The sequence below is a fragment of the Manihot esculenta genome, chromosome 7, assembly GCF_001659605.2.
Source record: "Manihot esculenta cultivar AM560-2 chromosome 7, M.esculenta_v8, whole genome shotgun sequence".
NCBI lineage: Eukaryota > Viridiplantae > Streptophyta > Magnoliopsida > Malpighiales > Euphorbiaceae > Manihot > Manihot esculenta.
Genome location: NC_035167.2, coordinates 33,609,944 through 33,633,701, shown reverse-complemented (window position 1 = coordinate 33,633,701; position 23,758 = coordinate 33,609,944). Strand labels below are relative to the sequence as shown.

Sequence of the window (23,758 nt, the reverse complement as noted above, 5' to 3'; positions counted from 1 at the left end):
TAAAGAAGAAATTATACACATAATTTTTTCAGACTGATTGTGCAAATTAACCTATAATATTTGAGCTTTTGTTAATGAGAGAGGAGATTTGACCATTAGAAAGATCATCATTATAGTTAATTAACAGTGGCCAAAGGCAAAGAATGTTAATTAATTTTCAAATGGGTTGCTATTTATAAAGATTAATTTCAAGAAAAAGTGTAAACTTTAAGTACATTGATTCCATTCAAACAAAAATAAAGAAAAAAACCCATCAAAAAAATAAAAATAAAAAGGCATGGTTCATGCGTTGGAGCATTAAAATTAATGTAATTATGCTTTCTAATATCTTTCTTTTTATTAATTCACTGTAAAGCATTTTGTACAATATATACTTATAGCAGAGAATTTCTTGAAGAAAGCATTAAGATTTCAAGATCTAACATAGAGTGTACACAATTTCTCTCCTGGGTTTAATTTATTATTTTATTTTATTTCTAGATTTTGTGATATTCATATAATATATTTCTTTGATATATTGTATTAAATATAAATCATATATGTAACATTTATAAAAAAAATAAAGGGTAAATTGTACCACCACACTAGAAATCAATATATCATCCTCTCTGACTAATATAAAAATAAGCCTAAAATAAACGGCCGTATATAATTATTTATTTATTTAAATTAGTAAATATATAAATTAAGAAAAAAAAAAAAAAAGAAAACCCAATTCAGGAAGAAAAGGAAATTGAGTATGCAAGTGAATAATTTTGCCACTATCCATTTTATAAAAAAAAAAAAAGCAAAAAGATTGTAAAATAGGCATTGTTGAAAAGAGAAGTTGATTCCTTATTTTTCATACACAAACACATACACATACATATCATGCATGTGATTGAGAAGTTGGCAAACCCTTTGAAATGAAAATGACAAAAACAAAATTAAGTGGCATTCTTGTAGTTTTCAATTCAACAATGGCATAATCTACTTTAACTAAGTCCAAACAACTTGCAACTTGATCATCCACTTGCTAGCTACTAGGGTGTCTGATGCATGATTTGATCACCACCCCAAAAATCTCTCTCTCTCTCTCTCTCATCTCTTACATCTCCAAGAAAACATCAAACTAATCCAAGTTGCCATAAAGGAAAATTGAAACTTTCTTTTCTTTTCTTTTCTTTTCCTTCTCTTTCTCTCCATATACATATATATCTTCCCATGTCTTGCATATGATTCTTAACCCTAAACCAATCCTTAAGAAACCAACCAAAAAGACACCAATAACATCTCACAAATATGCCTGCTGCAGCTTCCCTGCAACTCCAAAGAACCACCGCCACAACCACCGCTCTCCCTTGCCACAAGCACTCTCCACCCACCGTCATATGGCGGGTTCCTCTCATTTGGGATTCTTCTTCTGTTCCTGATTATGTTTCTTGCTACCATACTCGTAGCGTTGGACCTAACCAGTGCTGCTCCGCTGTCGTCAAGATTATAAATGCACCTGTCTCCACCGTCTGGTCTATTGTTCGCCGTTTCGATAACCCTCAAGCTTATAAACACTTTGTCAAGAGCTGTCATCTCATCAACGGTGATGGAGATATAGGCACACTCAGGCAGGTTCATGTGGTGTCTGGACTTCCTGCTGAGTCAAGTACTGAGAGACTTGAGATTCTTGATGATGAACGTCATGTCTTGAGCTTTAGCGTGATTGGCGGCAACCACCGGCTAAATAATTACCGATCAGTGACCACGCTCCACGCTTCTCCGGGTGAAAACGGTACGGTTGTTATTGAATCATATGTGGTTGATATACCGGCAGGGAATACAAAGGAAGATACATGTAGCTTCGCCGATACAATTGTACGGTGCAACTTGGAATCTCTGGCTCAGATGTCTGAGAACATGGCCAAGAACACCCAGATAAAGATATCATCTCCATCGCCATCATCATCTTGAATTGATTGTTTTGAAATGGGTTCTTTCATAAATTTTTTGTTTTCGATTCAGGTTTGGATTTGATCATCAGATCAATCATAGATAGCCAATGCCAGAATCGAAAATTCGTAGATCCACATATATATTGGCTCTTGAAGGTGTTTATAGTATTTTGATATGCTCTCTGCCAACTTTGTTTTCCTTCGAGATAGCTTCCACATTAGCATACAATCATAGTTTTTCATTTCATGTCCTTTTTCTTTTTCCTTTTAAAGTTCTTTTTCTCTTGCTGTTGTTGTTGTTCATCAAGGGAGAAAGCTGTCGAGTTTTAAGTCTGTGTACATATATTGGTGTCCAAATTCTTATTTCTTTTTTTTTTTTTTTATTTTTCCTTGTTTCTGTATCTGATCTCCCTTGCCATTATTGTACATGTTATGTATTTCTTTATGAGAACTATGTTAAAGAGAGTTAATTAAGGAGACATTGTGTGTTTATTATTTATTTGTCTGGGGATTTCAATATTATATACAAATCATCTGCAATTTTTACCAGTAGATGATTCTGTGTTTTCTAAGTTTTATCCACCTATCTGATCTGCATTTTTCTTTGCATAATTTAATATAACTTAATCTGGGGAAATCTTTAAATTAGACTCTACCCATTACCAAAATATATATAATAGAAATTTTAAAATGTGTTTGGTTCATGATTTTCTTTGCATATACTGATATTTGCAATTTTGAGTTTCATCCTAAAGGAAAAACTGAAAAAAGAAAAAAAAAAAAAAACAATTTTAGATATCTCAAACAATAGTTCAAAAAAATTATTTTGTCATTTTTGTTGTTTTTATAAATTAAAAATATGATAAATGTATACTTTAAAATTTTTTTAATTTATTTAAGAATATATATAGTAATAGTATTAACCAGAATACCATTATTGAAGACAAATAGGTATGCAAAAAGATAATTAGTGGTAAATAATTATGACAAAAATGCATGTAAATCCTACAAATTCTTGGTAATTAAGATAATACGAGTTGGGCACTTTTTTTTCAATTGTTGCGACCGTTTGAGTGGATAATTTGAAAATTCTGTTATCTTATACAATGGCTAGCTGTCTCGTGGGAGTCGGCATTGATATTTAAATACAAGAAGATTTTTCTTGGAAAGATATGTAACGTATTGTGGATATATTTTAATTAAAAAAAAAGAAATAAATCAGAATATTTCAAAACTTTACAGCAAAGTGGGAAGTCTTCTGCGTTAGCAGATTTTGGACTGACATTTTGAACACAGAATTAAAAAAATAAAAAAAATAACTAGTGAATTATTTTAAATTAATTTAATTTAATTTTATGGAGGAATCAAAAGGTGATGGAGCAACTTGACTTTAATAATACAAGTTGTGTTAGAAACTAAGGCAAGTTGGTTAATTTTGCTGCCTTTTATATTCTTTCGTGAATGTAGCAAGTGGGTTTGCAAGTTGCAATGGTGGGTTTTTTTAATTTCACCTGCTTGTTCACATCACCAACAAATCAAAGCCTCTCATTTTTTTTTTATAAATAAAAAATTTATTAATAAGTCAGAAAAAACGTAGCTTAATAAATTCAAACTAAATCCGATTATCAGACTCTTTATACACACTCAAGATAAATCATGCTAAATAAAAAAATTTGATATCAGAAAATATGAACAAAACCCACACAGCCATATAAAAGACCCCTTGCTTTACTAGAGTGTCAATTATGGAATTGCTTCTCGAAGGGTGCATTTAAAGGACACAACTCGGAGAAAAGCAGAAAGGTTTACTATTGAATTTATGATTGCAGAAAATTTCCATGGAGCAGAATCTATTTCATTTACCCATGATACAGCATTCCTTGAGTCTGATTCAATGATGATTTTTGTATTGAGACATCCCAGTTTTGAAAGTGATGTTGATAATTCCAAGCCTTTGTGTATCCATCAACTCTGCTTCACTGGAGTCTTTTATCCCCCCAAGACAAGAAAATAAACATTTGAAGCAACCGCTTGTGTCTCGAAGAACCCCTCCAATGGCAATTGGGCCTGGCTTTCCTAAATAAGAACCATCAACATTCCATTTAATTAAATACTCGAAGAACTCATTTTTTTTAATATGTCCCCATGATTTTATAAACCTATATATAAAAGTTGTTTAATTAATGTTTCATCTTCCCTAAAAGTTTTTAAGTTTACATCATTAGGGAATAATCATGAGTATCAATTTAAGATTATTATTGAGTAATGCGATCGAAAAACAGAACTGTGTTGTGATTTACTAGATTCGTAAAGAAGAGAACGTGAGGTGTGGTGCATATCAACGGCAGCCACTCCGACACTTAATTCATAATACTGGAGAATAGAACGAATATAATGAATTGTTTAGAGTTTGAGTAACGTGTGAAAATATCATATATTTGCCTCTATGATTCTTCTCCTTTTATATTGTAAGCAGATTGAGATAAATATAGTATTTTCTAATAATTTAGCGATGATGTGGCCGATTGCCTGATAAGAGATATCGTCAGCTGATAGGTAGATGATCTCGCAGTTACAGACGTAATGAGGATATGCTGGGTAACGGTAACTTTGTGTCGAAACTCGCCTATTCAAGAAATGATGAGTTTTCATGATGAATCGGGTGTTAGGGTGTTTGGGTCTTTCTTTCCTCAGATGGGATTATGTTACCCATTTATTTGATCCCTTACCACGTGGACCTGTTATATGGTGATAGCTCATAACTTACTTTGAGCGAGTCTTATGTAGCATTAGAGGTTCCCCTGCTGGTCTTCGATTCTTCAAATTCGAAGGTGACGGTTTGTTTTATTGCTACGGGACACACGGCACGATTTGGTTGGCCTTTTATAATGAAAATACATGTTTCGCATATCTATTTTTAAGTGTTTATTTGTTTCGTGTGTGTGCCCTCGTTGCTACTAATGATTTGAATAATTTTTTATCATCTAGCCAAAGGGCTACTGTCCAATTAAATCCATAAATCTGGTGACCATCGTTTTTTACCCTAAAGAAGAGAGCTAATGCACGTTCATTTTGCATGGCTTAACATCCGGTTAGCAGAAAAATAATTTAAAGAATTTTTACAAAATAGGCATGTGGCTTGACGGACTTCCACCTCCGAATCATGAAACACTTTAGGGAAATTTTGCAATAAGGGACTCACAACCTGTCGCACATCCTGAGACTTGGCCATAAGACTCACCTCGCCAACATTAATGTTAATTTGACGCCTTCATCTTTTACGGATTGGCATACTCGCTTTCTGATATAGATGACTTGATTAGTGGGACCAACATCATGGTGTATAAATTGCAATATATATTTGATGATATCACTTATATAAGTGTAGAGTGGAACCGCTTCTATGAGACCGTGATATAATTTCTAGAGCACTTATGAACTATCAGGCGTGCGCATGACCTATTAATGCAAAACAACGTTGACAACGAGATCTGTGGAGTGTTATAAGATTGATGGGATATTAATATACAAAAAAGAGTTTTGATTCATAGAAGCAAAAGTTTCACCAATTACTCTGTATGTTCAGTCTCATTAATCTAAATCTGATTCATAGTCTAAAAGACACAAAATTCGAAACACATACACTAAATTTTTAAATCCAGCGACGAAAATCTTTTGAAATGTGAGGGATCGTTGTAAAATGAATTTAGATTTCAAAATATTTTGTGATCTTTGAAAATTTTATTTGTGACATTTTTTTATTGTTGCATATTTGATATTTAAATCTAATATTTAATCTGACCGTTATGATTTTATTATATTATCTTAAAATTTTTATAACAGCTATTTTTTTCACTATAAATAGCTTGTATCTTCACAAAAAAAGTCAACTATATTTTCTACTTTATTTCTTTCCTTCTCTATTTTTTGTTGCTAGATTATAAATTAGAAATAAATTTTTATTGTTTTGATCCTAGAAATTAAATTTCAGAATGATATGTTTAATCCTAGAGGATTACAAAATAAATCCTTAAGAACAGTGTTCAACACGACTCAGATTTTATTATTCTGTCATATTTTTCCAACAGAAAGGTCGATCAATGTTTGTATTTATCTTCAGAATATATCGAATCGTGCTTGGCATGCTCGGCCTTTGCTGAGGCCGATAGACTCTGTATTTAAATCTCGTTTGTAGTATAGGTTTGAAAAAGTCGGCCTATCTATTTCGAATTTTGATAAAGTTAGAGATATTGGTAGTCTGATTCTTTGTATTCAATATGTACTTTCTACTGTCCTATCGAATTAGATGAAAATGGTCACAAGACTCTTCTGAATACCGTGTACACACATCATGATTTTACCAAAATCTATTTTTTATTTGTTATCAGCTACTGCCCTATCGAATTAGATAAAAATGTTCACATGACTTTTCTAAATATTGTATATACACATCATGATTATACCGAAACCTATTTTTTAAGTGTATAAAATCAAAAGATTAAATAGTTTAATTTTCAAATCAGTATTAATGGTAACACTTAAGAATTAAATATTAATTTTTTTCTATAAATATTGTTTGTACATCGATTTGCTAAATTAATATGAATAAGTTATTCCATCTGTTAAATAATTTTTGTTTATTTTATTTTTTATATATATTATGAAAAATATTTTTTTATTAATTTTTTAATTATATTTATTTTAAAAATATTAAATTTTATTAAATATTAAAAAATATTTTGAGAGATTTTTTAAAAATAAAATAAAATTAAATCGAGTTATAATAATTATTTTATATATTATTATAGTAAAAAAAAATAAAATGTACAATTAAGACGATAAAAAAAAAGAAATGTGGACAAAATTATGAAATGGAGGAAGGGAGTATTTAATTGCAGAAGGAAAAAAAAAAAAAAAAAAAAAAAAAAAAAAACCATTGAATTAATATTATAACGGAGGAAGTCATGCTAAAACTGAAAAAGGGGCATTTCTAAAGCAGTGAGCTTTTCATTTCACAAACAAAAATTTTGCTGTGAATTTCCATTGCAACAATAATGACTACTATTATAAACAGATTCTCTTCTTTATCTTTTCTCGACATTTTGTTTCATCTCTTTCTCTCCTCCTTCCCAATTCCACAACATCAATTACTCCACCAAAAAATTTCAACACTCAGAAACCCCATTTCAAAGGAAAAAAGAAAGAGCTTTAATTCACCACTCATGATTTTATGAGTAAAATCTATTAAGGATAAAAGAGTTTGGTAAATAGAAGCTCATTCCAAGTATCTTGAAGGCCAGGTAAACACCAATGCACACAATCTGCATAGCTTACAGGATTAGCTAGCTGCTCAGGAGTCAATGGACTCCATTGCTTCTTGTAGATTGATGTGTGTGCATCTTTTCTATAACTTGATAGTTGAGTTATGTTCAGAAATGAGATTGGGAATTTCGATTTACTAAACACTTCTCCTATCACTTCCATTATGCTCTTCCTGCAATCCGAACCCCAGTAGGTCGTATTATCTATCAAAGTTGTCTCGTTATAACAGTTGAGTCCCGGTTCACCTCCCCAATCTATGCTCCTACAGAAACTTCAAACATTAGATTACTGGATATGTCTAATCTACCATAATCAATAGTTATAATGAAAAAGTTTGTATTCGAAAATTTCTCGACAAGAAAAAAGTAAGTGAGAGTTACTTACTTTCCATGAGAAGGTGACATGCTGGTGAAGAAGACCCTAGTTTTCCTAGGGTTCATATTCTTTCTAACCCATCTCAACATACTTTTCATTGCCATCCGGTAAGCGTCTTCCGTCGCTATCTCCACGATATCTTTCGCTTCGTCGTCGAAAGACCCTCGCCTGAAAATGCAGTAAGTCATCATTAGACCTTAGTTGAGCTAGGTAGCTCTAGGGTGACATGATAAGTTTGATAAAAGGGAAGAAGAGAAGAGAGTTACAAGATCTTCATTTTGAGACCAGTCATCCACCATAGATAAGTATTGAAGACCATAATATCAACTTTTTTCCAATGCTTGCCATGTTTGTTGATTGAACCTTTCCTTACAATCCTATCAGATATCCTATGAATGACAGCATTGTCAGAATTTGATTCTAGAAGAAATGGTGCCCAGTAGAACTCAATCGTGGCATTATACTCCTACATATAAATTAATTAAAAAAAGAAATATGTTAAGCTTATTAATTAATAAAATTAAATTTAAAAAAAGAAAGAAAATTTCAATTATTCACCTTGGCAGTGAAGACAGTGAGTGAATCGAAAGTCTCCATGGATTTGGCATCTTCAGGGATGAGTCTATGAAGAAGACAGACCATAGAAACATACTGGCCACGGTTCAATGAGTCCCCAACAAACATCATTCTCTTTCCTCGTAGGGTCTCAAGCATCAACGTGGCATTGAAACTGTATATAGTTTGAAACGACATTAATTAATGTCGTATAGAGCATTAGAAACAAGCTTTAATCTAACGTAAAAACAGAAATATTTTTATCCGCATCAAAACGTATAAACAGCTATTCACAAGTAATGAGGTTTAATTTTTGACATTCGTATTGGGGGGAGGGAATTAGCTCTCTGAGTTGGTCCCACAAACCATTAAGAGGGTGGCCCGTATGACAAGTGTAACGCTATAAACGCAGGGAGCCGGTGAACTTGCCGGCATCGGGTGGAGAAAACAAGCAAGCCGGCGAGCCAAAAATTCTGAAGACGACGGGTCAACACATTGCTAAGCCCAAACTCAATGTGAGCATAATATAAATATATTGATTAATTTATACATTAATCTTAATTAAGATACTGAAATGTTCATACCATGCATTAAATTTATAAAGCTTTACTATACAATTAGTCTTAAATCTTAATCATTATAATCTTTATATAATTGTTTTCTTTACGATCGAGTACAGCATTATATTTATAAATATTAATTAAATATTATTTCCTGAGCATATAACTTGATGTTGTTCACTAACCCAACACCAATCAAAATGGTGAAACAGAAAGAAGCAAATTATATGCTCAGGAAATTAAAATTTCATAAGAATCATAAATCTACCATTATCAAATAAATAAAGGTTCTATAGAAATAAGGAGAGATTTAGTAGAGAGAAGAAACAAGACCTTGGAAGATCACAGCCATGAGGTTGCCATCTCCAGTATTGATAATCTTTATCAGGCCTGCCATGTTCTTGGCAAGTCAACTGCGGTTGAATATAAGGACATTCCGACTCATCGTAAAGTGGACGAGTCAAGTCATCCCTCACCCATCTCCCACTGAAAATATCACACCCTTCTGGTGTCTTCCCAATGGCAAAAGGTAGCTTCTCCCACTTCTTCTCTAACCCCAAAACAACACCCAACTCAATGAGTCATAACAACAACTCAACTCATGCATGAAAACAAGTTAATTTTTCTCATTAAACCAACAATGAGCTACACTCACCAGTTCTTGTTAGGAGGCTGCCGGAGTTTGGGTCGAGTTGGCCGAGGAGACACATGAAGTCTTCGCCATAAAGGATAGCAACGAAGACAATGAAGGCAAGAAGAGTGAAGAGAAATGGAGAGAGACGAGCTTTTCTGATGAGGACAGAAGAAGAAGAAGCAGAGAGAGGAGACTTCATTTTCCTTATTCTTGGGGAGAGTTTGTACTATGCTTTTATTACATAACATATGATTATTATGTTTTAATAAGGATGTTTTATATGAAATTTTTGGAGTTGTTATTGTGTTGTTTCAGTCATTAGAGGATTGATTGTGTAGGATAAAATCATGTGCACTTGCCATAGATGATACTAACATCAAGTTGATTTTGATGCCTCCTAACCGTTTGATTTGTTCATTTATTCTATTTTCTGTTGGTTTTTGTGGTCCCTTAATTGATATTATATATATATATTCTTAAGTATATCTTAATTTTTCTTTATTAAAATAAGATTATATTATATATTACTTTGAGTAAAGTAAAACAAAATTATCATATAATTTCAATCATTTTATTTAATTTATGTTAAAATAATATAGCGAATAAAATATAATTAAAAAGTCTAGTTTGAATTATTTGTTTACCCTCTAATCAATAGTTTCTTGTGGTTCTCTGCCTACAATATTTAACAGTAATCCAATTTATTTTTCCAAAATTCTGTAATAATAATAATAATAAATTCATAGATTTTTGTTGTCCAAACTATGTGAGGCATCCTATATATGTATGCAGAAAGAATGAGAGTGTTGAAAAGAAGATAGACTTTTGAGGAATAGCTTGATGAGTAAGTGTAGTGGGTAGTGCATAATTGTTAGAGAAGTGTTATAATTTCACTTTACTTCTAAGTTAAGGGTGTCTATAAAGATAGCATATCATTTTCCCTTTTCTTTTTAATTTTTTTTTTTACAGCAATACTTTTATATACAAAATGATTTATTAATCTTAAACCATGTAAATCATTTGAGAGAAGGTGGCTATTATATTTAAGTTGCTGGTGAGAATTTGGTGATATTTCAGTTTCAAGTGGTTGGTACTTTTCCCTTTCTTTTTTTAATTATTATTATAATTATTTTAGTGATTTTTACAAAAATAAGTAATAAATAATTTGTTACCTACTGAATTATTATTATTATTATTATTGGGTATCCCATTATCAATTCTTAGTGATGTTAAGAATTTTAATTTTTTAACATATTTAAGATAATGTTCAAATGAACATAAGCAGGAAAATAGTGAAGAAACAAAATTTTTCTACATTACATCAACAAATATTGCTTATTTATTTGTTTTTGTATTTCTCTGTTCTAATCAAACCATTAGAAATTGAGATTAAGAGATTTATCAATTTTAAATTTTAACTCAATAGTATTAAAATCATTTTTAAGATTATGAGATATTGAGTTTGAAAATTTGATTAAGTTAATAAAGAAGAAAAATAAAAGGATTTGAACAAGTCTTGTAGAATAAAAATATGGTTCAGAAATGAACAAGTTTTCAATATTAAGCAAGCCTGAAAACTTTCCTGCCATTATTTCTTCCTTTTTTCAATCTTGTTAATTATTTTTTTTATAAAGATTTGGTCACATCCATAAGAAATGGATAAAATCAATACCCAGTTCAAAGATTAGTTGAATTTGGGACACCATAATCATGATAGACACTACTGAGGTACAAAACTTTCAAAATCACAGGTAGCTAAAAGGCTAAAAATGGAGTTTTAACCCTTCCAAAATGTTAACATAAATATTGCTATTGAAAATAACTGAATAGAAGATGGAGATCGCTAATAGGTCTTTATCAAATAGATATTCTCTGTCACCACTTCCTCTGCCATTGCAAGATTTTCTTTTGTCCAACTAATTCTTGCCATCTAAGTAACAGCTACCTCTCTCCTTTCTCCAACTCCGACCATATTAGAACAAGTATTCACATATCTGGTGAGTTTTATTTAATATTTCATGTCTTCATTCTCAGTTTTCTTATTGCAGACAAGAGAAGACTTTTGAGGATCACAGGGAACCTGTGCTGGGGCCTTGAAAGTTATGTTATACTAGCAGAAACTATTTTGCTAGTTTTATATTCTGGCCCTTTTCTGCTACCTAGTCGTTAAGGATCCAATCTTTCTTTGGTCAATGGTCAGTGGCTTCTTCAAGCCTATCACAACACATGCAGTAGATTAGCACTACTGCCAGCTTTTTTCAATCCATAATCCTCTACATGTTTTTAAATAATGGCGGTTATGTTATAAGTTTTGGGGAAGGTCATGGCCATTAATGCCGTTATTTAACGGCAATAAAATTTTGTTTGAATAACAGCTGTTTTGTAAATTCAAACTGTTTTGTAATCCATTACACAATTGACGGCCGTTATAGGCTATGACTTAACGGCCGTTATCGGCTATGACTTAATAGCCTACCGTTACTTTCTTTTATCTGCACAAATTTGTAGAGAATGCTATCTTCTTGCTAGGGAGTGAGAATAGCCTTCTTCATGTGATGTTTGAACAATTGAAGGCTTCAAGACCCTTTTTTCAGCCTTATCACTTCATTTTTCAAGCCAAATTGCTAAAACTAAAAATAAATAAATAAATAAATAAATAAATTTCTCTCAATTCTCAAGCTCTCTTCTCAACTTTCTCCTAAATTTCTCTAAGTTTCACTACTAAAGAAATCTGATGCCACAGCTGCCATTTGAAACCATGATCCTTGGCCACTTTCAAGAGCCAAAATTCATACGCCTTTGCAGTTTCTAAATGCTTTGCATTATCAAGAATAAAACCATCACTTCATAGTCACGAAGTTACCCTTAGCAAGGTTATGAACTAAACGGTTAAAAACATCGATATTCATCATTCCATGGATCACATTGCAGCTTTATGCTAAGCACAGTCGCAGTATGGATGTGAAAATATCAAGTGTCCATTGCCATGGACCTCACGGTAAGGCCAACTGCTATCAGCATCCAAGACACCAAACAAAAATTCAGTCTGGCCCTATCTACTCCAGTTTCATTTATACTCTATGTAAAATCAACCATAGACAACCTCCAGAAAGAGTAGCTAGTTTTCTACTGTGCAAATACAATCATCAATGAAGAATACTAATACCTTCTGTTGCTCCTCTAAATTTCCACACCAGAGATGCAAAATAACTCTGCAAGGAGATTAAAATGATAAATTCCTAAGTTCAATACTTGACAGAATGTTAAGCTTTTCAGATATTTATACCAAATATGTCTAATGTAGGTAAAGTTAGATTCTAGTTTGATATTTGTAGTTTCAGCAAATTTAGATAGAATTGGCTTCTCCTTTTGTACAGTCAATCAATCAGAGTTGCAACTGGCTTAAGAGTTTCAAAATTACATAGTTCTTGTTTTCTTCTTTTTGAGAGAGTGAGTCAGTCATCCACTTCAAATAGGAGATTGCTGCTGGACAATAATTTAACTTCAGGAGCTTTGCAAAAAGATATTAGCCTGATGAAATCTTAATGGACCTTAGCTTATGGTGAGCGTTTATCATTTCACATTCAACTATTTGATCAATAAAAATTAGATATGGCTTAATCAATAATTTTAAATCCCCTGAATAATGCCATATGTGTAGTCAATGAATATTTGCTTGGCATGTTCCATGTTACAGAACCAAGCAAGGGAAAATTTTGCAGTAAAAGCAAATACATAATATCATTACCTGTGTTATCTGAGGCAGTGTGACCCAAAAATCAAAGCTTGGAATCATCTGATAAAAGAGGAAAACATAATGAGTTAAAACTTAAAGTTTGCGATTACAACAGCAGGTAAGCACTGTTGTTAATTTACGCAGCTGACCTGCTAAGTTTCTGTAAAGATAAACATATACTGCTACTCACACATTCCTAAGCTGTTCGAGTCTGGTCTTTCAATAGTATAAGAAAAGAAGTATAATGACAGAACTGAGACACGTGTACCATTTCGGATACATGTCTAAGTTTGTGTTCCCAAATAGTGGAAATTGGTCTATGCAATGACACCTACTTGAGATAGAAGAACATCAGGCAGCACATTCAGATTTATTTGTTCCTTCTGGTCAGAACTGATCAAGCAGCCTTAGTATAGACCTTGAAGATTTTCTATTGCTTCTTTGCCAATGCTAAAGACCATGTTCAGGACATTGTCATTCACATCAAAATGGCTATTCATGCTTGAAGCCATTGGAATGCCAAAGCCACCATAGAGTCATGCACAGTGTTGCATGCCTCAATGGTTAGTTAAGCACAGAATATGAACATATTCTACATGCTCCAAGCCTCCAATAAATCTCTCATTTGAATTCCAAAGGAATTGGAAAGCATGATTCACCAATAAACACAAAAAATTTAGTCACATTACAAATAATAGATTATGGACACTGGACCAATTTCTTTATGCATGTATTAACAGATGTTAACAATGTTGCTCCATAATGCACAATTGCATTATTAAGCTTGATTTTGGATAAGCACAGGTGTCATTGTCGGTTAAAATAGTTCAAACAATCAAGAAAACAGATAGAGATGAAGCATACATCTAACTCACGTGCTCCAAGGACTGCACCCACCAGCATATAGCTACCAGAAAGACATAAGATACTGAAAAATGAAACAATCAGTCAATCAAGGTGACTCCAAGTCTATGATAGTTTAACCAGATCAAATCTATTCATGAGGAAAAGAAAAAAAGAATTGAAATCCTTACATGATGACCAAGGTACCAAACCAGCCCCATCCCTTCCCATGAACAGATACAATGGCACAACCCAAAGGATGCTGCCTGTATTACTGCAGCCTGTTACAATAAAAAATGACAGACTTGAAACGTTCATATGCAAGTCAAATCCTATAAATGTATCAAAAGAGCAGTTGACAGGGACAAAATAGAATTACAAATATAAAACCTATCCATGATAAAACTACAAAATCTACAATATTCACTATTTTTACTATTTATTCTCTGGTCTTCACATGTTGAAATCTTTTGGCCCACTGCAAATGTTACAGGATCACCAGTTACAGCATATTTTCCATTATACACCATAACTTGCTAGCAGAAGCGATGCCCTTAAAGAAGGACACAACACGAGTATAACACGAAATAGCATGGAATGGATTGATAACACCTTTTTCCAAAGGAATTTAAAAGGTATTAATCAGCCACTTATCTAACTTCTAAGTTCTAACTAAAAACTACCTTAATAAATGTCTGGAATACCAACACTGGCAAGAAAAGACTTTAATGTTAAGTGATAACAGTGGGAAGAAATGGAAACGTCCAATCAAATCCATCTCAAGAAAATGTAGAATCATGCAGACAATTAATCCCATGTCCTCTGGTTTACTAAAAGAGAGTTCAAGATGAGAAACAAAAAGGCTATCAGTCTATAACAGCAGGATTAGCAGATTCCATACTATGCCATAGCCAACACCTGATGTCCAATAGGCATGCAAAAACACAAATTTTCAAATACATAGGAAATGCCAGGAAGTTGATCGTCAACAAAGCATGATAACACCATTCATAAGAGATGATATGCGTTGCTCAAATATATCCTGAAGTTGAAGGGGTTAAGACTTAGGCATTTAGTTGTATACTTAAACATGTGAACTCAAACTGTGCAGCACATATTGCTTGCTGCAGACAAACATTTGGCGACATAGAGCTAATAAAATAATTTACAGAACATTAAACATTTTAAGTTCTAGATGAATTGCAGACGCTCACAAATCACAGGTCCCTAATTTCTCCAGTGAATGTGGCCCCTGTGAAACATAGTGATGACAAAATCAAGGAATAAACAAAGTACTACCAGATATAGAGAGAATTAATGTATTAGAACAAGTAGGAGGAAGGGAAAAAAGAACTTCTCTCACTTGAACACCATTTGAATCGCAAATGACAGAGACATTGAGCGAACAATTCTTGGAGCCAGTGGATGTCTTAACAGTATTTGACATCTTAACAATGACACCTTTTTGTGGATTCCGTTCATCTACATTATTGATGATTATAAAGATAATGTTAGGCACTTGCAAGTGTATTTATATAGAAGGGTTGAATAGATCACCCTCACAAGCAAGAGAGCATTTTGTAGGGCACAAAACACTCGTTACATTAACCAAAATACATCTGTGGCAGACATGCCAAAAATAATAACAAAATATTATTCACACTATTTAAATAAAGGAAGAAATATCTTACCAATGATGCTAGTAACACAGATCAGACATGTCCAATAGTAGTGCATACATCATAAACTGCAAATGTGAAGAGGTCTAATTAAAATCTACAAGGAAATCTCCAACTTAACCTACCAAAACCAATATTTCAAATGACAAAGATCCATAGTTGAGCTCCATGGTTGTGTAAGACCTTCAGTATAGGAATCTAAAAAACTTGCTATCCTTTGAGAGTAAGCCTGATGTTAAGAACAATGTTTCTAACCATTTGCTCCCCTTTTCATGTTTCCTGGGAGTATGAACCCAAATATATTAATCACCAGGAAAAGTGCATTTTCCACTTCCCTCAATTAGCTTTATATTAGGTCATACAAGGTTTTTCTTTTTTCTTTTTTTTTTTTTTTTTCCCATTCTTCAAATGAGTCCTAAAGTTGTTTCATGTTTTCTTTCATCAGAAAGAAAAAAAAAAAACATAAGCAAAAGTTCATCATGGAATTCACAAAAATAAAGCTCAGATTGTGCTTCAGGAACCAACTATGATTTGCCAAAAGTGGTCAAGCCTTCACAAAAGTCAATTACTAAAACATTTACACAATGATATAGATGGCAGGCATATTGTGATAGATAGGAAAGAAAACATTGATATAGTGATTCCCCACATAAGATAATGAAGAATTTTGGGAAAATTTAGAGTATTCTTGTATTTCACTCTTAATCTTTACAATTGGTTTACATGACTCTTTATATACAAAGAATTATATCTAAATAGGAAGCAAATAATCAAATAATAATTACAAAGATAATTAAGGATTCTAATCAAATCAAATCATATCCCTAGAATCAGTTAGGATCAGCAAATAAATCAACACTCCCCCTCAAGTTGGTGCAAAGATGTCACACATGTCCAACTTGCAAATCAGATTATGGTAGATTTTGTTGTTGAGCCCTTTAGTAAACACATCCGCAAGTTGCACAGTAGAAGTCACATGAACTAGGATCAAGACATCGTCTGTTAATTTTTCTTTAATGAAGTGCCGATCAATTTCAATGTGCTTCATCCAGTCATGTTGGACTGGATTTTGTGCTATACTTATAGCAGATTTATTGTCACAATATAAAGTTATCATGTCTCTATCGGACAACCTCAACTCCCTTAATAACTTCTGCAACCATAAGAGTTCACACACACCTTGGACCATTGCTTTGTATTCTGCTTCAGCACTTAACCGAGCAACAACACTTTGTTTTTTGCTCCTCCAGGTGACAAGGTTCCCTCCCACAACTGTGCAGTAGCCAGAGGTGGATCTCCTGTCATCGAGAGATCCTGCCCAATCTGCATCTATAAAAGTTTCATCTCGGAGATGACCATGTTTGGAGTAAAAAAACCCTTTTCCTGGCGCAGACTTTAGGTATCTCAAGATGCGAAGTATAGCCTGCATATGAGTCTCGCAAGGGTCATGCATGAATTGGCTGACTAAGCTAACAGCATAGGCTATATCCGGTCGAGTGTGTGAGAGATAAATCAACCTTTCTATCAATCTTTGGTATCTTCCAATATCCACGGACTCACCAGTTCCTGCTTCTAGCTTGTGATTACTTTCAATGGGGATCTTGTTGGTTTACACCCCATCATACAAGTTTCTTCCAAAAGATCCAGAATGTACTTTCTTTGGGAGATGAAAATTCCTTTTTCTGATCTAGCCACCTCGATACCTAGGAAATATTGCAGTTTTTCTAGATCTTTAATTTCAAATTCCTGAGCTAACAACCTTTTTAGTTTAGCCATTTCCTCTTTGTCATCACCTGTCACTACTATATCATCAACATACACAATAAGAAGGGTGATCTTACCCTTGTGATGTTTAATAAACAGAGTGTGATCAGCATTGTTTTGTTGGTAACCAAAGGATATCATGGCTCTGCTAAACCTATCAAACCAAGCTCTGGGAGATTGCTTTAGCCCATACAAAGTTTTTTTTAACCTGCACACATTTCCTTGTGTCTTCTCATCAGCGAACCCAGGAGGAATTTCCATGAACACTTCCTCCTCTAAATCTCCATGGAGGAAAGCATTCTTCACATCAAACTGTTACAAGTCCCAGTCCAAGTTGGCTGCACAAGATAACAAAACTCTGATTGAGTTAATTTTTGCAACTGGGGCAAATGTCTCTTGGTAATCCACTCCATAGGTTTGGGTGAATCATTTAGCAACCAATCTGACCTTAAATCATTCAATTGTGCCATCAGCTTTGTGTTTCACTGTGAACACCCATTTACAGCCAACGAATTTCTTCCCAGGTGGGAGAGTGACAAGCTCCCAGGTTTCATTTTTAGACAATGCTTTCATCTCTTCAATCATTGCTTCCTTCCATTTAGGATCTGCAAGAGCTTTCTTCCAATCTTGTAGAATAAACACAGAGGAAATAGACAAGACAAAGGCTCTATAGGAAGGAGATAAGGATTCATAAGAAACAAAGTTAGAAATAGGGTGTTTAGTACAAGATCTGACTCATTTTCTTTGTGCAATAGGTTTATCTAAGTCATTGGAGCATTCAAGAGTTATGGTTAACTCACCAGAAGAAGATTCTTGACTATGTAACTCACTAGAAGAAGATTCTTGACTTTGAGTAGACTGCATAATGGCTTCTTCTGCCTTGTCTCTCCTCGAATACCTTCTCAAATCTGACTTGTCCAAACAACCAATTCTCCCTCCCTGATTGGACATCTCCCCCTGTCTACTAGAACTCAAACTCTCTAATTGAGCCATATCATTCAGAATCACCGAATTCGGAATCACCTCTTCTTGCTCATTATTCCCCCCCTGAAGAGGTAAGTGGGTGGTACTGAAATAGGGTTCAGTTTCTCGGAAGGTAACATCCATACTGACAAAGTATTTCCTAGAGGGAGGGTGATAAGACTTGTATCCCTTCTATGTCGGAGAATACCCAACAAACACACATTTAAGGGCCTTGGGATCCAATTTCCTTGTCATCCTAGTATGGACAAAGCAAACACACCCAAATACTTTTGGTGGAACAACGTATGAATTCTTCCCTTGTACAACCTCCAAAGGACTCATAAAGTCAAGGATCTTAAGAGGCATTCTATTGATAAGATAAGCAGATACAAGAATTGCATCTCCCCAATATGCTTTGGGTAGATCATGGTGAACATAAGAGATCGAACTACCTCCAATAGATGCCTATTTTTCCTCTCAGCAATGCCACTTTGAGTACTAGTATAAGGACAACTAGTCTGGTGTATTATCTCATTACTCTCCAAATAAGCAAAAAAGCTACTATCCATGTATTCTCTTCCATTGTCAATTCTCAAAATTTTCACCTTATTATCAAATTGAGTACAATCCATTTTATGAAAGGATTGAAAACAAGAAAAAAACATCACTTTTAGCTTTAATCAAATAGACCCAAGTCATTCGAGTGCAACAATCAATAAAGGTGACAAACCATCAATTACCAGACAAGGAGACAGTTTGAGTAGGCCTCCAAATATCAGAATGAATAGTCGCAAAAGAAATTTGACTTTTATTATGACTCAAAGGATAAGATGTTCTAGTGAGTTTAGCATAGTCACAAACATCACAAAATAGAGAATCAAACTAAGTTTTAGCAAACAAATTAGGATAAAGTTTTTCTAAGAGAAAAAATGATGGATGCCCTAACCACCTGTGCCACTGTATTATTTCCTGATTAACATCCTTATTTTCTCCAAAACAGGCTTGAGATATCGAAGAACCTGGATCACCCTCCAACATATATAAGCCATCATGCAACCTACCATTATCAATCCTCTTTCCTGTGCGAAGATATTGAATAATACAATGATCAGGAAAGAATTCAATTTTACAGTTAAGGGCATTGGTGATAGCACTGACTGATAAAAGGTTGACAGGAAAGTGGAGAACATGAAGGACAAATGATAATTTAATGTTGGATGTGCAAATAACAGAACCTGTTCCGGATATGGGAGTAAAAGAGCCATCAGCAATCCTAACACTATCTTTGGTTAGAGAAGAAAAATAATTGAGAAAGCCTTTAGAAGAGCCTGTCATGTGTCTATTCGCACCAGAATTGATAATCCATAGAACATTATTAAGAGAGGAAGCATTACCTGAATTTACAAAGTTAGATGTGGCACCGGAGGCTGAGTAATCAGAGTTAGGAATTGAGACCCTTTTACCTTCTGCCATGGTAAAGATTTATGAACCGTGAAAGAATAGGAGGTACTCAAGGTTGTACACACAAGAGAGCCCAATTGATTCACCAAAAGACCGGGTAGCAGCACGGGAAAGCCGGAAAGATGGTCGAAATCGTCGCCGGAGTGATCAAAGCGGCAAAGCAGCGTCAGGTGATGGGACACGCGCGGTGAGAAGGAAAGGCTCCTAGATGGATTAGTATCAAAAAGGTAGATCTAGGGTTTTGAAACCCTCAAAAGGAAAATTTGAATTTGAACCCTAAAATCAGGGAAAGGCTCTGCTACCAATTGAAACAGCCCGGCCCAAACTGACCCAAATAACTTTTGGACCCACTTTCCACTTGGTTCAAAATGGTTAACCCAAGTTATTTAATAGTTTCGTGCTAGCTATTATATATAATTTCGATTTACCGTATTCCACCGATGTAGGACGAAATCCCGCAAGTCCTTGTCGCAACTGAATCGGATGCAATTGCTAAACCAGGACTGGACACCCTCAGGTATTGTGGTTTGCTAGTACCTCAGGCGGCTCCACCTCGTCTCACACGGGTAGCCCTTTCCTTGCAGGCCCACTAGCTCCGCACAATTTGTCTAACCCAGGGTAGCTCTAATACCATGAAGAATTTTGGAAAAATTTAGAGTATTCTTGAATTTCACTCTTAATTTTTATAATTGGTTTACATGACTATTTATACACAAAGAATTATATCTAAACAGGAAGCAAATAATCAAATAATAATTATAAAGATAATTAAGAATTCTAATCAAATCATATCCCTAGAATCAGTTAGGATCAGCAAATAAGTCAACAAATAATAATGCTGAGATTCTATTTTGAAGCAATCAACTAGTGTTTCCATTATGCACACTTAATTAAACAGTATATCTACCTACATATAATAAACAAAAAGAACTTTTCTTTTCCAGCAAAAGACAATGTTATATACGATGAATAAAATGAAGAGATATCAACTAGCTTGTCAAAGAAAAACTTTGGAGAGAGCTCCCTTTGTGATTGACATTTGTTAGTAATTTGTTCAATGTAACAAGTTACTTGATTTGGGGAAAAAAATTAGCAACATTCTTTACCATTCCAACAACAAAAATAACTCTCTGCTCTCAGTTCATTATAATTCATAAGAAATACTAGTTAAGTGCAAAATGCAAATATATGATATACTTGTTGGGTTAAGGATCAAATTAGGCATATTAGTTTGAAAAATTAGCAACAAAATATAAAAGCCTTATCAGTTTGGTACTGTTCAGGATAAAATATTCCAAACATATCAGTTCATTATACTAAACAAACATAGCACGAAAGAAATTCTCCATGAACATTAACATATCTCCAAATTCAATGTGAATATGCCTTAAAGTCAGGCATTTATGCTATATATTTACCTCCTATGTTGTCTGTCACAAGTGCACTACATTCCATGCCATAATGTAACGGCCCCCCACAATCCTACAGTATCAAGAAGACAGTTAAGTCCACAGAAAAATGGTATACAAGACGTCCGAAGAAAGCATTTACGTTATGATACCTAGCATATGTAATTAAGAATAACAACATTGGTATTCTTAAATAGATTTGGCAGGAAATAAACGCTAGATATTTGTTGCTTCTCCCATGCAGGTGCCTCTAGACAAATTAAAGCAAGCAACAATATTGCTTTTTATCCAATATATGAACGTCTAGCACCTTGTTCCAGGAAAATATGAAATGTTTTAAGTCCAATGGAATTTCTCTATAACGACAAGATTCTACTTAGAGTCTCTCACATCATTGCTATAATAACCTTCGAATAATTCTATTGTTCAATTTGGATTAAAGACAACCTTCCAGAGATAACTCCAGCCCTATGATGAAGATGTGAAAAAATTGAATAAAGATGAAACTAACAGTACATGACAGGAAGGTAAAAATATGCAATAATCCTACAAAATGCATGCTTTCTTGGTATATCAGTTTAAAATGGAAAAATCATTTGAGATACATCTAGAGGAGAAGCATTTAGCAGGCAACCAACACATCTAGGTGGATTGTGATTAAAAATCATCCCATTGCATAGTTGGTCCACAGAGTCAAATAAGATAAATTCAATGTCAAATGAACTAAAAGTAATTGGTCATAAGTGCATAATGGTATCTAAAAGGTTATTACAAAGAAAATACAATGGAAGTAAAAAATAAATGGCTATGTGGCTTTCACACATTTACAGTAGCATTGGGATTCTTTTCATTATTCTTTGGATGACCAATAATGTTCAATACTTCAATATCAACATAGAGATCTTGGACTGCAATGAAAATCCAGCTAGCATATAGCTTAAATTATATTTCTTCCAAATTCAAAAGCAATTTGGAGTTTAATCTCCCAAAAATAATAACAAACTCCTTACAGTAAATGGAAAACAAAGAAGTGTAACCTGATGGAGCCAACCTCAAACCATAGCACAGATTCATTCACTGCCACCTTATAAAAGCTACAACAGGAGAAATGAGCATCTTATTAAGGATTGGACTGAAATGACACACGCAGGTAGGCTACCAACTTAATGCTACAGATCCCATAATCGAAAATTTTCACTTCAGATTGATGTGCTAAAGAAATTATTTTTCCCAGATGGAATTTTAATGTTTAATAGAAGCCTTTACGATAAATACCCAACCTAAGTAGATTTCAATTAATTAAAACCATAAAATACCAATTATACAGCACTACTACTATCTCTTAGAAATAGTAATACTTAATTAGCATATACCAAACTGTCATCATGGATTAGTGAATAAATAAGAAAATAGTAAAAATAATAGTTGGGTCTAACACTAATGTAAAGAAAATTCAATGAAGCAATGCATCAACTCTTACCAGTGCAAAATAACATAATCAGATGATAAATTCCAAAATCAAGAAAAAGAGAAAGAGATAATACCCATCTTCGCTGAGGACACCGTGAGGAAATTTTGGGAGAGGAGATGCTAAACTGAAGTTGAAAAGCTTGTGGCCATCAACAAAGTTGAGTTGGCAGACTGCAGATACAGAGTTTAGATACCCAATTCGTAGAATCATTGCAGAGACTAAGGTTGGAAAAAAAAAAATTCAATGAATTGATGCCCATTGTCATTTTTTGCCAATTCAATTGTGTATTGATCTTCCCTTTTCTTTTCGTTTTATCTATTCATTGTTGGCTGTTTATCAGAGAGAAAAGAGAAACTGCATAGAAGTTGCGAGCTCAACAATGCTGGGCAAAGGTCCTCGGCATTGATTAATGACATGTGACGGTGAAAAAGGAGCAATGTGTCCAAAGAAAAAGGACACTGCTTTTTCTTGGCACTTTATTTACAGGGGATGAGCGATTAAGGTCAAAATGACTTTTTGGATTTAATAAATTTATAATTTATAATCCTGATTATATATTTTCTGAAGAATTTAAAATATTATTTTCAATTTTAACGATAAAAATAATTTTAATATTTTTCATACAATTAATCAAATAATAAAAAAAAATTACACCCTTTTGAACAAATTGCCAAAAGTTTAGAAATTAAAATGAAATTTATCTATTAAATTTTGAATGCTGAATACACTTTAGTAAAAAGTATCAAATGGCTATTTTGTTGATAACTCACTGAACTGCTATAATATTTTATTTAATTTTTTATTTATTTTAATAATAAAATAAATATGATATAATAAATAAATATATATATATAATTATTTTAATAGTAAAATAATCTTATTAATAATTTTACATATCAACAATATAAAATTTTATTAAACACTCGTTTAAGTTAACTATTATCAACAATTATATATATATATATATATATATATATATATATATATATGAATAAATTTAAGAAATTTTAAATTTTACTTTTTAATTTTTAATCCCTATTTAAAAACAAATTATTTTTATT

General features: G+C 33.3%; 3 protein-coding genes across 8 annotated transcripts; 1 reads left to right on the top strand and 2 right to left on the bottom strand.

Moving 5' to 3' along the window:
• The first annotated feature begins 1,018 nt into the window (after window positions 1–1,018).
• LOC110618627 (abscisic acid receptor PYL4) lies at window positions 1,019–2,404 on the top strand. Its single transcript, XM_021761801.2, has one exon. The coding sequence runs from the start codon at window positions 1,282–1,284 to the stop codon at window positions 1,942–1,944; it is 663 nt and encodes a 220-aa protein (XP_021617493.1). The 5' UTR covers window positions 1,019–1,281; the 3' UTR covers window positions 1,945–2,404.
• A 4,496-nt stretch (window positions 2,405–6,900) lies between these two features.
• On the bottom strand, window positions 6,901–9,796 carry LOC110618859 (protein trichome birefringence-like 33). The gene is made up of 6 exons (XM_021762130.2): window positions 9,393–9,796; window positions 9,071–9,287; window positions 8,181–8,352; window positions 7,889–8,088; window positions 7,632–7,790; window positions 6,901–7,509 (listed from the first exon to the last, which is right to left on the bottom strand). Exons 1-6 carry the CDS (start codon window positions 9,568–9,570, stop codon window positions 7,170–7,172), a joined length of 1,266 nt encoding a protein of 421 aa, XP_021617822.1. The 5' UTR covers window positions 9,571–9,796; the 3' UTR covers window positions 6,901–7,169.
• A 2,399-nt stretch (window positions 9,797–12,195) lies between these two features.
• Window positions 12,196–23,169, bottom strand: LOC122724062. Of its 6 annotated transcripts, XM_043958481.1 has the most exons (9): window positions 22,771–23,169; window positions 22,278–22,320; window positions 21,236–21,299; window positions 15,314–15,432; window positions 15,165–15,202; window positions 14,142–14,231; window positions 13,972–14,035; window positions 13,120–13,167; window positions 12,196–12,583 (listed from the first exon to the last, which is right to left on the bottom strand). In XM_043958481.1, exons 1-6 carry the CDS (start codon window positions 22,905–22,907, stop codon window positions 14,222–14,224), a joined length of 411 nt encoding a protein of 136 aa, XP_043814416.1. In that variant the 5' UTR covers window positions 22,908–23,169; the 3' UTR covers window positions 12,196–12,583; window positions 13,120–13,167; window positions 13,972–14,035; window positions 14,142–14,221. The 6 variants fall into 6 exon arrangements, with proteins under 6 accessions (XP_043814416.1, XP_043814419.1, XP_043814418.1 ...); XM_043958484.1 differs by lacking the exons at window positions 15,165–15,202; window positions 15,314–15,432 and having other exon boundaries at window positions 12,196–12,382; window positions 12,538–12,583; XM_043958483.1 differs by lacking the exons at window positions 15,165–15,202; window positions 15,314–15,432 and having other exon boundaries at window positions 12,196–12,379; window positions 12,538–12,583.
• Window positions 23,170–23,758: the final 589 nt, after the last annotated feature.